Source organism: Anticarsia gemmatalis, chromosome 4, assembly GCF_050436995.1.
Source record: "Anticarsia gemmatalis isolate Benzon Research Colony breed Stoneville strain chromosome 4, ilAntGemm2 primary, whole genome shotgun sequence".
Lineage (NCBI taxonomy): Eukaryota > Metazoa > Arthropoda > Insecta > Lepidoptera > Erebidae > Anticarsia > Anticarsia gemmatalis.
This window is the reverse complement of record NC_134748.1, coordinates 9,950,722-9,964,506: the sequence shown is the minus strand read 5'-3', so window position 1 is coordinate 9,964,506 and position 13,785 is coordinate 9,950,722. Positions and strand designations below refer to the sequence as shown.

The 13,785-nt window shown below is 37.2% G+C and overlaps 1 protein-coding gene across 2 annotated transcripts in view; it reads left to right on the top strand.

Moving 5' to 3' along the window:
- The window catches only part of stw (laccase), a 58,297-nt gene extending 44,587 nt beyond the window's left edge, over positions 1-13,710 (top strand). The window contains exons 2-9 of one of the 2 annotated variants that reach the window (XM_076113707.1): positions 4,618-5,059; positions 5,835-6,119; positions 6,208-6,683; positions 7,169-7,353; positions 10,570-10,765; positions 11,117-11,329; positions 11,683-11,913; positions 12,229-13,710. In XM_076113707.1, the coding sequence (XP_075969822.1) occupies positions 4,618-5,059; positions 5,835-6,119; positions 6,208-6,683; positions 7,169-7,353; positions 10,570-10,765; positions 11,117-11,329; positions 11,683-11,913; positions 12,229-12,392 (2,192 nt within the window). In that variant the 3' untranslated portion in view covers positions 12,393-13,710. Of the gene's footprint in view, positions 1-4,617; positions 5,060-5,834; positions 6,120-6,207; positions 6,684-7,168; positions 7,354-8,068; positions 8,265-8,349; positions 8,563-8,780; positions 10,113-10,569; positions 10,766-11,116; positions 11,330-11,682; positions 11,914-12,228 lie in introns of those variants that run through there. The other variant, XM_076113709.1, reaches the window with a different exon arrangement.
- Positions 13,711-13,785: the final 75 nt, after the last annotated feature.

Genomic DNA, 13,785 nt, shown 5'->3' with positions numbered 1-13,785 from the left:
CAGAGTACAATCACGCGTAACAATGGCCTGATTGATTCATTGCACTTTTGTTACGTATAGCAGGAAAATTTTGGTATATTTCCCTATCCAAAGTAATGTAAGCCCTAGTTGAATATTAAGTGGACGATATCTGCAATTTAACGATTAATTAAATTTTATTGATAATTTTCCTAGTCCTAAAGCTAGTGGTAGTCAAATTAGAGTATTAATGCATATAAAGATAAAATCATACCAGAATGGATAGCGTTTTCTTACATTATAGTCTAAGTAGTCTACTACCAAAACTATTACTTACAAAATTGTATCAAGTCATGGTACGAAAAAAATCATTACAATATTAATGAACTATTAGAATAGTAAGCTTAATAGATTGTATTACAAATTTTCTCAATCAGTTTTCGCCTACACTGTAATTACATTTAGTAACTGCATAATGACAATATTATTCAGTATAGAATTGACTTAGACATAATACAAATTATTAAGCCATTTTCTCTTTCGCTTGTAATAGTGACATTATTTCAATCACGAATACCTCTTTTACCTCAAATTATTTGAACAATCAATGTCTTAATCTATTAATATTGATATTTTCATTGTCATTTCAAAATGTTACATGTATAAGTAATACTTATCTGTACTCGTGACTGCAGGAACCTCGAGATGTGTTTATTACACACGTCATTTTAACAAAGATCGTTGCATTTTGCTGATAATGATATTTCACTTGGTTATTGGTGTATTCGTCTAGTCGTCTCACTAACGTGAGACAAATAGGCATACACAAACATGCATACGCGCTTTTCTAAAGGGGAGGCAAAGACCATAAATCGCAACGCGCTCTGATCCATATTCAATTCTTTAGCTTCATTCACATCCATACATCATGCCATGCAATGTTAAAATTTGAGTAACAACTAATTAATTCAATAAAAAACTGATGTATGTACATTTTTACCTCCATTCATAATAATATACTTCAGAAGCAGGTACTTAGAAAAAGTTTTACGTAAAGCAGCTGCATAGTTAGCAAACAGTGTTACGCAAGCCGACACCTTTTGTACTCAACAAGCCATGAAAGCCATCATAGCATTACATTGCTGTATATCTACGAAGGAATCGCAAAAAAGCGCTATTAACTTATAGTAGTCTATCGGCAAAATCTCTACGGACATTACCGTGGTTACACGTCTGTAATGATTGCATTTAAGTAAACAACGATGAAACGTGAACAAACGTGAAAGAAATGTTAACGTTGGGCCACACTTCTAGGCTTTAAATATGGATTTATTTATAGACATAACACACAGGGAAAGGTACATTAGTAAATTAGCAACTTTCTAGGTTATAACATAAGCTAAAGTAACTTCTTTTGACGGCAAAATAAGTGCATAGTAGAGGAAAATTGAAATGAGACTGACTTAAGCAATTAATAATTCAGTGAACAATCTGCACACGGCAGCGATTAGATCAACGGAACATACAACTTATAGCCGAGGCGAATCGCAAACTACACGATTGTATACTAACTTAACACGTTACCATGACGACGATTGGCTTATATCTACACTATAATAAACACCACTTTACTAATATTTAGTCAAATTTTGATCAACGAGGAAATAAAAAAAGTATATCGGAGGAAGTGTAACACTGAATCTTTAGAATTCTAGAAAGTTCTGTTACAACTGTAGCACTTTCAATGTATCAAGTTGGTACGAAATCGCGGAATCGTAATAGCTTGAGTAAACAACTGATTCTTGCTTGTTCACAAGCAATAGGCATTTACTGCTAAAAATAGATCTCGAGCGGTCATTTCCTGTACAATAGGCGCAAGGCAGATAACATCTAACACTTCCAGAACTTCCGAACATTGTAGTAATAAATGAGAAATTTGCCAACAAACATCAAAATCGTGATCGCGAATGTCATGACTAAATCAATTTCACATTGAAACACATTTCAAAACGTGAAAACTGAACAAAAAATAAACGGTTTCAAAAACATTGCTCAAAAACTAGATACGTATTACAAACACATTAAAAGACCGTTTACACACGAAACAGTACATTAATATGCATGAAAATCATACGCGTGGAAACTAGACTATTATAGATTGGCCATGCTGTAATCATTTTAAAACATTTCCGCGATGATGCACACATTATGTATACTACACATAACGACTCAGTATTTAATTTGAAATTAAGTAGAAAAGAGAAATTCTCGGGGGCTGATTGCTAACCACACGGCAACCGCGGGCCTGCAGATCTAAATTAATCTAAGATACCAGCGAATTATAAGTCGGCCTCTTATAAATAAGCAATAAACTAAGTCCAAGATACTGTAACTAACTCATTGGGTGGCATATTTATGCAACTAATGAGCGGGTTTGGTATTAATTTAGTATTTTGATTACTTTACTTTCAAACAGCGTGAACAACCTGATCATAAAGTTTGTATTTTCCGACAAGGAAACATATTTTTACACAAGTTTACGAGTCGTTTATGTATTCACGTTACCTACTACTACCTATAGAAAAAATGTAGCAATAGTTCAATTATTCGTACCTGTCATCGGTCTAAATGATTACAGCAAAAGCCAATCAATTGAGCTGATTACAATATTCCAAAGTAGACTACTTTTTTATTATTTAACTTTGGATATTTCTAACAACAGTGACAAAAACGTACACCGGATCGTTACAGCCATAAAATCGGTTTACTCTTCTGCTATTTACGTAAAATCAGTAGATCCTGGCTCACTTTTTGTCAGAGGAATTAAGTAATTTGGTTACTTCAAAATCATCTGCAGCATTCTAGAACAAATGGTAACTTGTAAATAAACGTCACCTATGCAGTAAAAAATACATACACAGGTAGTCTTTCGACGGATGTGGCATATTAAGTTTCCCGTGTATAACAAAGTTGAAGTAGCCAATTTATAAACAAACCTATATGACAAGCTGTCATAAGCCGGAAAATAGGCTACCAGTAGCCTAGTAGCTACTAATTGGCTTAAAAGCAACCGCAAACAACTTCCTGTTAAACACCAACAAGTTCAATAAAAGCCGATCCACGTATACAAGCTACAATTTATAACAAAGTTCTAATGATTCACACCAAATCTGCTGTAATTCTAAATAATAACCCTATCGATAACCAGGCTGTAGCTATCGGCGTAACGAATCGACAGCCAATGTTAGTGTTTACCAATAAGGAAATAAAAGTATAGTCACCTCAAGGTTTCAGACCTAAACGAGCACACAAAAAATGACCAAGTTCGCATCGAACACGTATTGTTAAGTTCCGCAACTACAACAAAATTGGACAGTTTTTTGCATATTCGAGGCGTGCAATCTATAATAGTGTTGCAAAATTTAAGCTAAACGTTTAAGATTCATCGCGTGCAAACGAAGACAACAAGCTAATAAATAATCATATTGGAAGTCTAAACGGTTCAGTAATGAGAACCGGCGAAACATCAATACAAATATTGAGCAAGCATTATAATAATGTGGTAACTAAACGATAGTAAGTATTTGACTGCGTAATGTTCAATTAATGCTCGAGAAAACTGTAACAGGGAAGTAAAAGTCCTTCGATTTAAGGACGTAAGAGTCGAGTCCCTGTTCTGCTGTTACGAAAACGTCGTGACAACGGTACCTAGCTATTACACGGTGCCTACAGCCCAGTCAAGAGTATTTGCATTAACGCACCTGTCTAGACCTATAGTCGACTTATCTAATAAACTAATCGGCGTATGCATTATCCAACCGCTGACAGCGTCTTGGGAAAATTGTATCAGATTCACGATAACTAAGTTTATTTGCAACATTTCTACTAACTCAATAACGTTGGCAATTCACACTCTTGTTCGGTATTTTTGGTTAAGCAATTTATATTTATGAGTCATTAATGTTTTGTGTTATTATCTTTTGCACGAAGATTTGATTTTATGATAGCTTTGCATGGTTGTTTGAATATTTTGGTGCAATGAGTGGGTTGTGAGAAACGATTGTGTAGGAGTGAATACTACCACCATCAATCTTACTCGATTGAATTGGTGAGGTCGCTAGTCACTGATAGACTAATGGATGTCAAACTTACAACTAAATATATAAACTGCGGAAATTAGGTGTTAGAGCAAAAAATAAAAGTATTACAATATTAAGCAGGCTTTGACCTGCATATCAGCCTTGGATCTAGAGTTCGAGAAGAAAAAATCAATGATGTGGAAATTAGAGAACACGATATTTTCGATTGTGGTCATAAACGCCAATTTATAATGATTCAAAGCTATTATGACTGTATCTATTTTAACCACTAAAGTGAAGCAAAAAGCGTCTAATCTATTGAACTTCCAAACAGACCGAAACGACCTCCGCCCATAACCTTGTGCTCAACTTTCAGGCCAAGTATAGAGATGACTTATTAACGTCAAGTTTGTTGGAGTTTAAGGCCTTTATTTTCCTCGATTCAGAAACAATCTAACTCGAATTCATAATTTCATTGACCTGTTACACGCTCTCTGAACATAACAGATGGTATACAAAAAATAAGTATGAAGCTTGACTTTCAAATTTGATATTAACAGAATCTTATTTGTATTTTCAGAAGCAATAAATTCGGCAGATGACCAATCGACATCAGCATCATGGTGGCAGGCGGGTACAGCGACTCCATTCCGTGAGAGCTCCAGCAGTGCGTTCTCCTCGACCCACGGCCTGGTGCAGACCCATCCTTCGGGCAGCGATCCCTTCTCTTCTTTTGGGGGGATAGGCAGCACATCAGGACCTTCGTCTAACCCATTCGCCTCGAGCGGCAGCGGTCCGTTGAGCGGTGGAGTTAGGAACAACCCACTGCCAGTACTGGCCAGAAACGCCAACGGAAAAGCGTCTCTGAAACATTTGGACTTCACCAGCAGTGCAACCGCTGAATTGAGAAGGAACCCTGCCCTGTCTGCCCCTGATGAGTGCGCTCGCGCCTGTAGGGAAAACGAACCCCCAAGGATTTGCTATTACCACTTCACTTTGGAATTGTACACTGTTTTGGGAGCGTAAGTACCTTTCAGCCTTGCAAACTAAGTTCTGTAATGAACTGATTAAAGTACTTAGGGGCTATCGTGATTCTTTATAAGGAAAAATGTTAACAGAATTCCCAAGTAGCAAATTTCAATAATTAAGCATGTTTCCTTCGGAAACAAACAATTCATTGTATTTGTTCAACGGAAATTAGGTAATTCGAGTCTATGTAAGAAAATAACAATATATCACACGTGACATTGGATGACTCGTGTTTCATAACAGTCATAACAGCAGGCTCGAACATTGAAATTAATAGGTGCAGCTAAAACAGTCAGAAGCATATTCAATTGTACAACGATAATTGCATGTTTACTTTACAATCACTGTGATCGACTTATATCATAGCACAATTAAAAAAAGGCTTGAAGACTTGAGTAACTCCTTACCTCATCGCTTTCGTAATCGTAGCGCCATCCGATCCTAAGATAGACCAAAAACGCTATGAGATGCTCAGCTGCTCACGCAAAATCGTGCCGAAAGAAAAAACCGACCCAGCGACCGACTTTTCCATTTCGCACATTTTACGCTTTGTTTCACACAGAGTGGCTATTATCGTTCTCAATGCCGAACTCAAGTACATGGCAGGTGATCCAAATTCCTTCGGCACATGTAATTGATAGGTGACGACAGCCTTATGCAAACTAATTATTTCGCGATAGCCAACGCATAAGTAAAAGAAATTGTGATGCAATAGTGTAGATAATAAGATGTTGAGCTTATGTCACAGGTGAGCTTTAATGATTTCAGGGCTTGTCAAGTGTGCACTCCGAATGCGACGAACGTGGTATGGTCCCATTGCCAATGTGTGTTGGCTGATGGCGTCGAGCGCGGTATCCTTACAGCGAACAGAATGTTGCCTGGACCATCTATCCAGGTGTGTGAGAATGACAAGGTAGTCATCGATGTAGAGAACCACATGGAGGGTATGGAAGTGACTATTCATTGGCACGGAATCTGGCAGAGAGGCACTCAGTACTACGACGGTGTACCGTTTGTAACGCAATGTCCGATCCAGCAGGGAAATACGTTCAGGTAATATTTTTTTCCTCAATAAATATAAAACTTCTGAATTTAACTGCAATTTGAATGTTTTATATTATTATATTCATTTTCATTACAGATATCAATGGCAAGGAAATGCGGGAACCCACTTCTGGCACGCTCACACTGGTCTTCAGAAGCTTGATGGGTTATACGGTAGCATCGTCGTTCGTCAGCCTCCCTCCAAGGATCCTAACAGCCACCTTTACGACTACGATCTGACCACCCACGTGATGTTACTCAGTGATTGGTTGCACGAGGACGCCGCTGAAAGGTACCCCGGTCGTCTGGCGGTCAACACTGGACAGGATCCCGAAAACGTGCTTATCAACGGAAAGGGTCAATTCAGAGATCCCAACACAGGTTTCATGACAAACACACCATTGGAAGTGTTCACGATCACCCCTGGCAGAAGATACAGATTCAGAATGATCAACGCTTTCGCGTCTGTGTGCCCCGCGCAGGTCACTTTCGAAGGCCACAATTTAACCGTTATTGCAACTGACGGCGAACCCGTACATCCGGTACAAGTGAACACGATCATCTCGTTCTCAGGTAAGCACAAGGAAGTGATACATACCTGCTTTACAAGTGCAACTACATGATTAGTTGCAACTTACCGAAATCATTATCATTAGTTAATTTATATTTCATAATACTAAAACCTAGTAACAGACAGAAGATGTTCTAAATAAAAAAAAACTAAAAAGATCAAATAAAAATAAATGCCAGTTAGAATGAATCGCTCGTAACTCGCAGTTTCAACTCGTAATGAGAAAATAAGTAGACGATTTAAATTTATTTTTAAAAAACATATTAACAGAAAGCAAAAAATACCTTTTCACCAAACAGCATAATCGTGATAATCGCTTGTAATTTTTACAAGACACGCCTTTGTGTTGTAATAGTGAGCTCAATTAAGTAGTGCGGTCAGTCGACCAAAAACGTTGTATAACTTCATACATGCTTCCTCTTTTACAACAATAATAAATTATCTAGATCCTAGCGAGGCTCTCACCAAATAACTCAACGTGTTTCAGGCGAACGATACGACTTTGTTATCGAAGCGAACAACATCCCTGGAGCTTACTGGATCCAGGTCCGAGGATTGGGAGAGTGTGGTATTAAGAGAGCACAACAACTTGCTATTCTTCGATACGCTAGAGGTCCTTACCAGCCTTCTTCGCAAGCACCTACCTACGACGTCGGCATCCCTCAAGGAGTGGTGAGTTGTAAAGCCGGTGTACATTACCGCGATAATTGTAAAATATTATATACCACTAGTAGATTCTGTAGAACATGGAAACTGTAATAGTGTAAATACATCCTATAAGGTTTCCTGTAAGTCAGTAGTTGTAGAACTTCCAGATGAATGCGGAGTATGTGAATGAGGTGAGATCGCTATGTGTGCGGGTGTACACACTGTACACCGCTATGTGCATCACAAAGTGCGTAGCGCGTGTCGCGAGACTGCCTCAATTATCAACGGCGGATATTGCATACTGAATTCTTGGTGCCGACACGACAGCCTCGATTAAACATGGCCGAACTGTCGACTTTATAGCAAATCGTTGCTCAAACATAAATACTGGTATCGAGCCAATATGAAACAAACTTTGCAGCGGTGAATAAATTACAACGAAAAATTAAATTATAACCGTTGTCGAATTAGACCATGTACAGTAACGTGAAATAGTACCGGTACTCAACCGGTTTGTAAATACATAAATATCAATACCAAGTTGTCAGTAGAATTTTAAATCAATTACTAAGTAACGGTATATCATAAGGTGTCTGTAAGCACTCACTATGATTGGATTGCTGCAAGAGTGCAACTTTAAAAGTAGTTTCTAGTAAACAGTAGAAAACTGGTAGACATAATGTATATTTGCACGTAATACTAGTAATTGCACGAACCTTTCTCCTCACTAACTATCCAGGTGATGAATCCATTGGACGCGAGGTGTAATATAACGAGGAATGACGCCATTTGCGTCAGTCAGCTCAAGAACGCGAAGCATATCGACCCCGCCATCCTCCAGGAGAGACCTGATGTTAAAATCTTCTTGCCTTTCCGTTTCTTCGTCTATAGGCCAGAGATGTTGTTCCAGCCCAACACCTACAATCGTTACTTAGGTAAGATTCATCTGATAACAATATGAGATTAACACAATTAAATTATAGCTTGGCGACAGTATTAACGTTTAATGAATTTCCACAGTCGCTCCACAAGGAGACCATGTGATCAGTTTGATAGATGAAATCTCATACATGTCACCGCCAGCGCCGCTAATCAGTCAGTACGACGACATAAACCCTGAACAGTTCTGTAACGGTGACAACAGACCGGCTAACTGTGGACAAAACTGCATGTGTACGCACAAGGTCGATATACCACTCAACGCAGTTGTAGAAGTTGTATTGGTAGATGAAGGTACGTACACGCTTAATAGTTCGATTAAATTACTGTGATGCAATTAGATTCAGCCCACACTCGTAATTAGCCTATTACTACAATCAGAAATCGGTTTATCATCACGTACACCTACTTATTTCTACGGTAATTACCTCAGGTCTGAAAACAATAACGGGAAGTGATGCATCACGCGCTATTATGTATGCAAATACTAAATCGTACTTTCCATTTTGCAGTACAAATCGCAAACTTGTCTCACCCGTTCCACTTGCACGGCTACGCTTACAACGTGATCGGTATTGGCCGCTCTCCCGACCAGAACGTCAAGAAAATCAACTTGAAGCACGCTCTCGACCTCGACAGGAGAGGTTTACTCGAGCGACACCTTAAACAAGGGGACCTCCCACCGGCGAAGGACACCATCGCCGTCCCCAACAATGGCTACGTCATCGTCCGCTTCCGAGCCAATAACCCTGGCTTCTGGCTGTTCCACTGTCACTTCTTGTTCCACATCGTGATCGGCATGAACCTCGTGCTGCAAGTGGGCACCCAGGCCGACCTACCACCCGTACCTCCCAACTTCCCCACGTGCGGCGACCACCTCCCTCCCATCTCTCTTCACTAATTGGTTCCTAGAAAATTGCCCAGTTTGTCCATGTGCAAATAAAAGTAAAGCACAGTTGATTTAAATATGTTAACTAAGTGTAAATTTATGTTTGTTTTGTGTGATGTGTCGTCGGCGGATTCGAAGTGCTCGATTCTGCCGTTTGTGTTTATTTTTGACTAGAATGATTCCATGGGAGTTTATGATGGTTTGTGATTATTTAACGATGATGCACTGTTTCTACGAGTTGACTTCAATTTTATTTTTATGCCATATTCGGTGATATTCTCTTAATTACGTTATAATTATTAATATCGCCTAAATATGTACTTTGAGGCTCTGAACCAACATTTTTACTTTTGCGTATAGTTTTAACGAGACTTGTTCGTACTGTAACTAACAACTTGCCATTATAATTTTATTTTCACCAATGATATTTATTACTTGTATATATTTAAAATTTACTTGTTAGACCTATTCGCTTAGAATATTAAGACTTCTGACCAGTTTCTAACCCAATGTTGCATGCTACCACTTACGATACACTGTAAATAACGGACTACGGTTCATTATGTAAATACACATTAGTTGGACACGTCTGTAACACACTCACTCCGCAACGACCGCAACAAGACTGTATATTATAACGTAGACTATAGATATATACAGCAGAGTACACTTTGGAGTTACCATTAATTAAGAAATCGTTTAAGTGTTACGGCTTTGAGAAGTCAGTGTAATTGTGCCAACAAAAAAATATATTTTTTTTATCAGACGATGTGCGCTAGTCGACGTATGAACGACATAATAATATGCAACCTACAACGATCATATCTCGCAACGATATATGCATTTTGCTATCAGAAGGAGAAAGCAAAAAAATTACAATTTATGTATAATAATTTTATAAAATTACTATAAGAATGTAAAATTTTATACCATTTAATAAAATCTTTGAAAAATAGTTGTTCGATTATTTACCCTGTAGTTTGAGGTGGTGTTTTTTTTACAGATTCTTTAGATATTTTTACTATATACTTTAGTATATAAGTAGACACATAATATGTGACAGTTGTATATATAGTACTGTACATAAGCACAATAGATATTTTTAGCTAGATGGATGCATGATACACACTCGGAGTACAACGAACTCAACTTGACACAGGTTGTATGTGTATATGTTTTATATTTTCTTGTACATAACGACTAATGTACATAATATGTATAATTTTAAATTGAATATGTTTTGATGCTTTTCAGAATGAAATCAAAATTGCTGATCTAATAACTGTTTTAGCTAAATTAACAAATTTGATGTTTTGAATCGCTCAGTCTTCAAAAAGTTTCTTTAAAATTTTAAAGCTTAGCTTAATTCGTCAATTTAAAATATGACGTCACTAATCAGGTTCCTTTCCTAGATTATGAATCCCTTGGATGCTGTGTGTAACGTGAAAAGGAATGACGCAGTGTGTGTCAGTAATTTGAAGTCAGCTAAACCAGTGGATAAAGCAATCTTGCAAGAAAGACCCGATGTCAAGATCTTCTTGCCCTTCAGATTCCACTTCTACAAGCCTAAGGATCTATTCATGGAAAACACTTACAGGAACTACTTAGGTAAGTAAAAAAGGATAAAAACTTCCATAATTAAACTAACTTAATTGTTATATACTTTTGATAGTAAATATGTAACGCGACTGACTCAAAGCAGCATTTTTGTAATATTTCTATTCACTACGCAATCCTCCATTATTTGTTTACTTTTAAAATCTAGTTTATACATAAAAAAATCTAAGAATTGTTAGAAGTATTAAAAAAACCCCAGAAATTCTAAAAAAATATGTAAAAACAAAGCCTTTTCGCCATAGCATCAACCAAAGATTTCGAAATATAAATCACCCAAAATTAAAACGACCTCCAAAAATTTATATGCAATCAAAAATCTAAACATATTTTTTTGTGTTACAGTGGCTCCCGGCGGCGACCATGTCCTAAGTTTAGTCGACGAGATCTCATACAGGGCTCCACCAGCGCCCCCTCTATCACAGATGCATGAGCTCTCTCCTGATCTGTTCTGCAACGGAGACAACAGACCTCCCAACTGTCCTGTTGACTGTCGTTGTACTCACATGATTGATGTCCCACTCAACTCTATTGTTGAAATTGTTCTAGTGGATGAAGGTAAATATGAACACTATTTTCGGTTTTGTTATTTTTACTTACTTATAGCTTTTAATATTAATAGGTAGAAATCAATATTACTTGTCTAAATTAAAAGAGGTGACGTTATAGTCGACATGTAGCGCAATTTCCTATAGCCGCTACTATCGAATATTGAAACATAGCTAAGCATATTAGAACAGCTACCGCTCAGGGCGCTGATCAGATCTGGTGTCGATAGCCAACAGTAGCAAGTAATTCCGTTTGTAGAATAGTCTTTTTGAAATATTATAACAGTGATAATTTTTTTTTTCCTAGATACCAACCTTAAAAGAAATTCCACAACCAAAACTAACAAACTCCATAAATTTCAGTACAATCACCAAACTTGTCTCACCCGTTCCACCTGCACGGTACTCCATACAACGTGATCGGTATCGGCCGCTCTCCGGACAAAAACATCAAGAAGATCAACTTGAAGCACGCTCTGGACTTGGACAGGAAGGGACAGTTACACAGGCAGTACAATCTACCACCCTTCAAGGATACTCTCGCTGTGCCTAACAATGGATATGTGGTACTTAGACTGAAGGCTGATAACCCAGGTAAAGACGAAAAAATACTTCCTAAAATTTTACATGAAGAGAGATCACTCTGTCTTTTTACTGCTTTAAGAATCATTCAAACATTCAGCGTCAAATTTTGGGTTAGAATTCCAGGCTGAACACAGAGCCATTAGGATTTACTTTTAAAAGTTATGAATTAGACTTCTTTCGCTAATGGGCAAAAAGTATAAAGACTTTCCGGGACTAATATTTTTTTCGTAGCTTTAAACTATAAAGGAGTTTAATTATTAGAGCCCAAACGTTGAGTATGTATTGTTATTGAAGTCTCTGACTCTACAATTTATTTATTTCCAGGATACTGGTTGTTCCACTGCCACTTCATCTACCACATAGTGATAGGAATGAACCTGATCCTTCACATCGGCACACAGAGCGACCTACCACCAGTCCCGCCGAACTTCCCGCGATGTGGCGACCATCTCCCGACCATCACGCCACCGTACTATCCTATACACTGATACCAGCGACAAATGAGGTTTAAATCGAAAAACCAAACAGGAGATAATCTACTGCCATATTTTATTCAGTTGTTGAAAGACAACGTGCGAATGGAATAAAATTTATTCGTTAGTATCGTCTTGTAAATAATGTGTGCTAAAGGTGCTACTTAACCATCTTGATCGTTTTAAAGACCAAAGTATTTAATCAGATCGATATCTTTATTTATAGGTTTAGTTTCGACTCGACCGTGTGATCAAAATGGCGCGCGCCATTCGTTCCATTGATTTAGTTGAATATTTTTGTTACTCGTTTTATAATTGTACATACGTTTAGGTAAGGATATGATAAGCTTTATATAGGCAAGGTAGAGTTGATAAGTGTAATGTTATTCCTAAATAAAATTAAAGGGGTTAAGTGCAAATATGTAATTACCAACTCGCAATATTTTATTCGAATTAAGAGATGTATTTGTTGGCCCTCCCGGCTGGTTCACGCTGACATCTGTTTCTGTTATGAAGAACAATTTCCGCTTCTCATTAAACATTTCTACTTAGGTAATAATCGGGAGGATAATATGATTATTTGATAAGTTTATCTCAAGTTTTAGTAAAATCTTGAGACCGTAATAAGTGTTACGGTGCTGGATGTATTCTTTGAGACACAATTGCAATAAAATCGTTAGTTTTATGGTCATGTATATTTAGTTCATTTAAATCATCGACAATCCATGTTCACGCTATACGACAGTTGCAACGTGCTTAGTCACCTTTCGTTTTAGATAAATGTAGACTTTGTTGGTGTTTTCAATCGTTTTAGATGCTACAAACCTAAGCTTCCTAAAATTCCCTTGCCGTGGTTCATGCTTCGAATTTCATATTTGTTAATAAATTCACAATAATAAAATCACGTTAAATTGCATAAAAGCATTGCATGTATTAAAAATTTAACATGAAATCAGAGCATCCATTTAAAAAAAAGTATACATACGCTGGACATAATAATATACAACAAATTTATGCTGTAATCTTTTCACAAGCTTTGTTTTTATAGCATTGCCAAGAAAAAAAGATCTTATCGTAATCACCAATAAAGCAAATGTTTCTACTTTTATCTGGACCGCGAGGTGGAACCATAGCTACCTATAAATGAGACACAGGGTAGCATTTTGTTACAAAATATACACCTGTGTTAGGTATGTAACATGGAATGATTTCACTCGTTTCAGTCTAGTTTCCGTCATCGACTATTAAATTATTATCCTTGATTACTTCGAACACGATTTCTTATATTTAGGAAACAGTCATTTTGTATTGAGAATAAATGTTTTTTTTATAAGTTAAGTGTTTTTATTTGTTTATCCTATGTTTTTTTGATAAAGTGTATTACAAAGTGCTCCTTGCAATCGGCCAG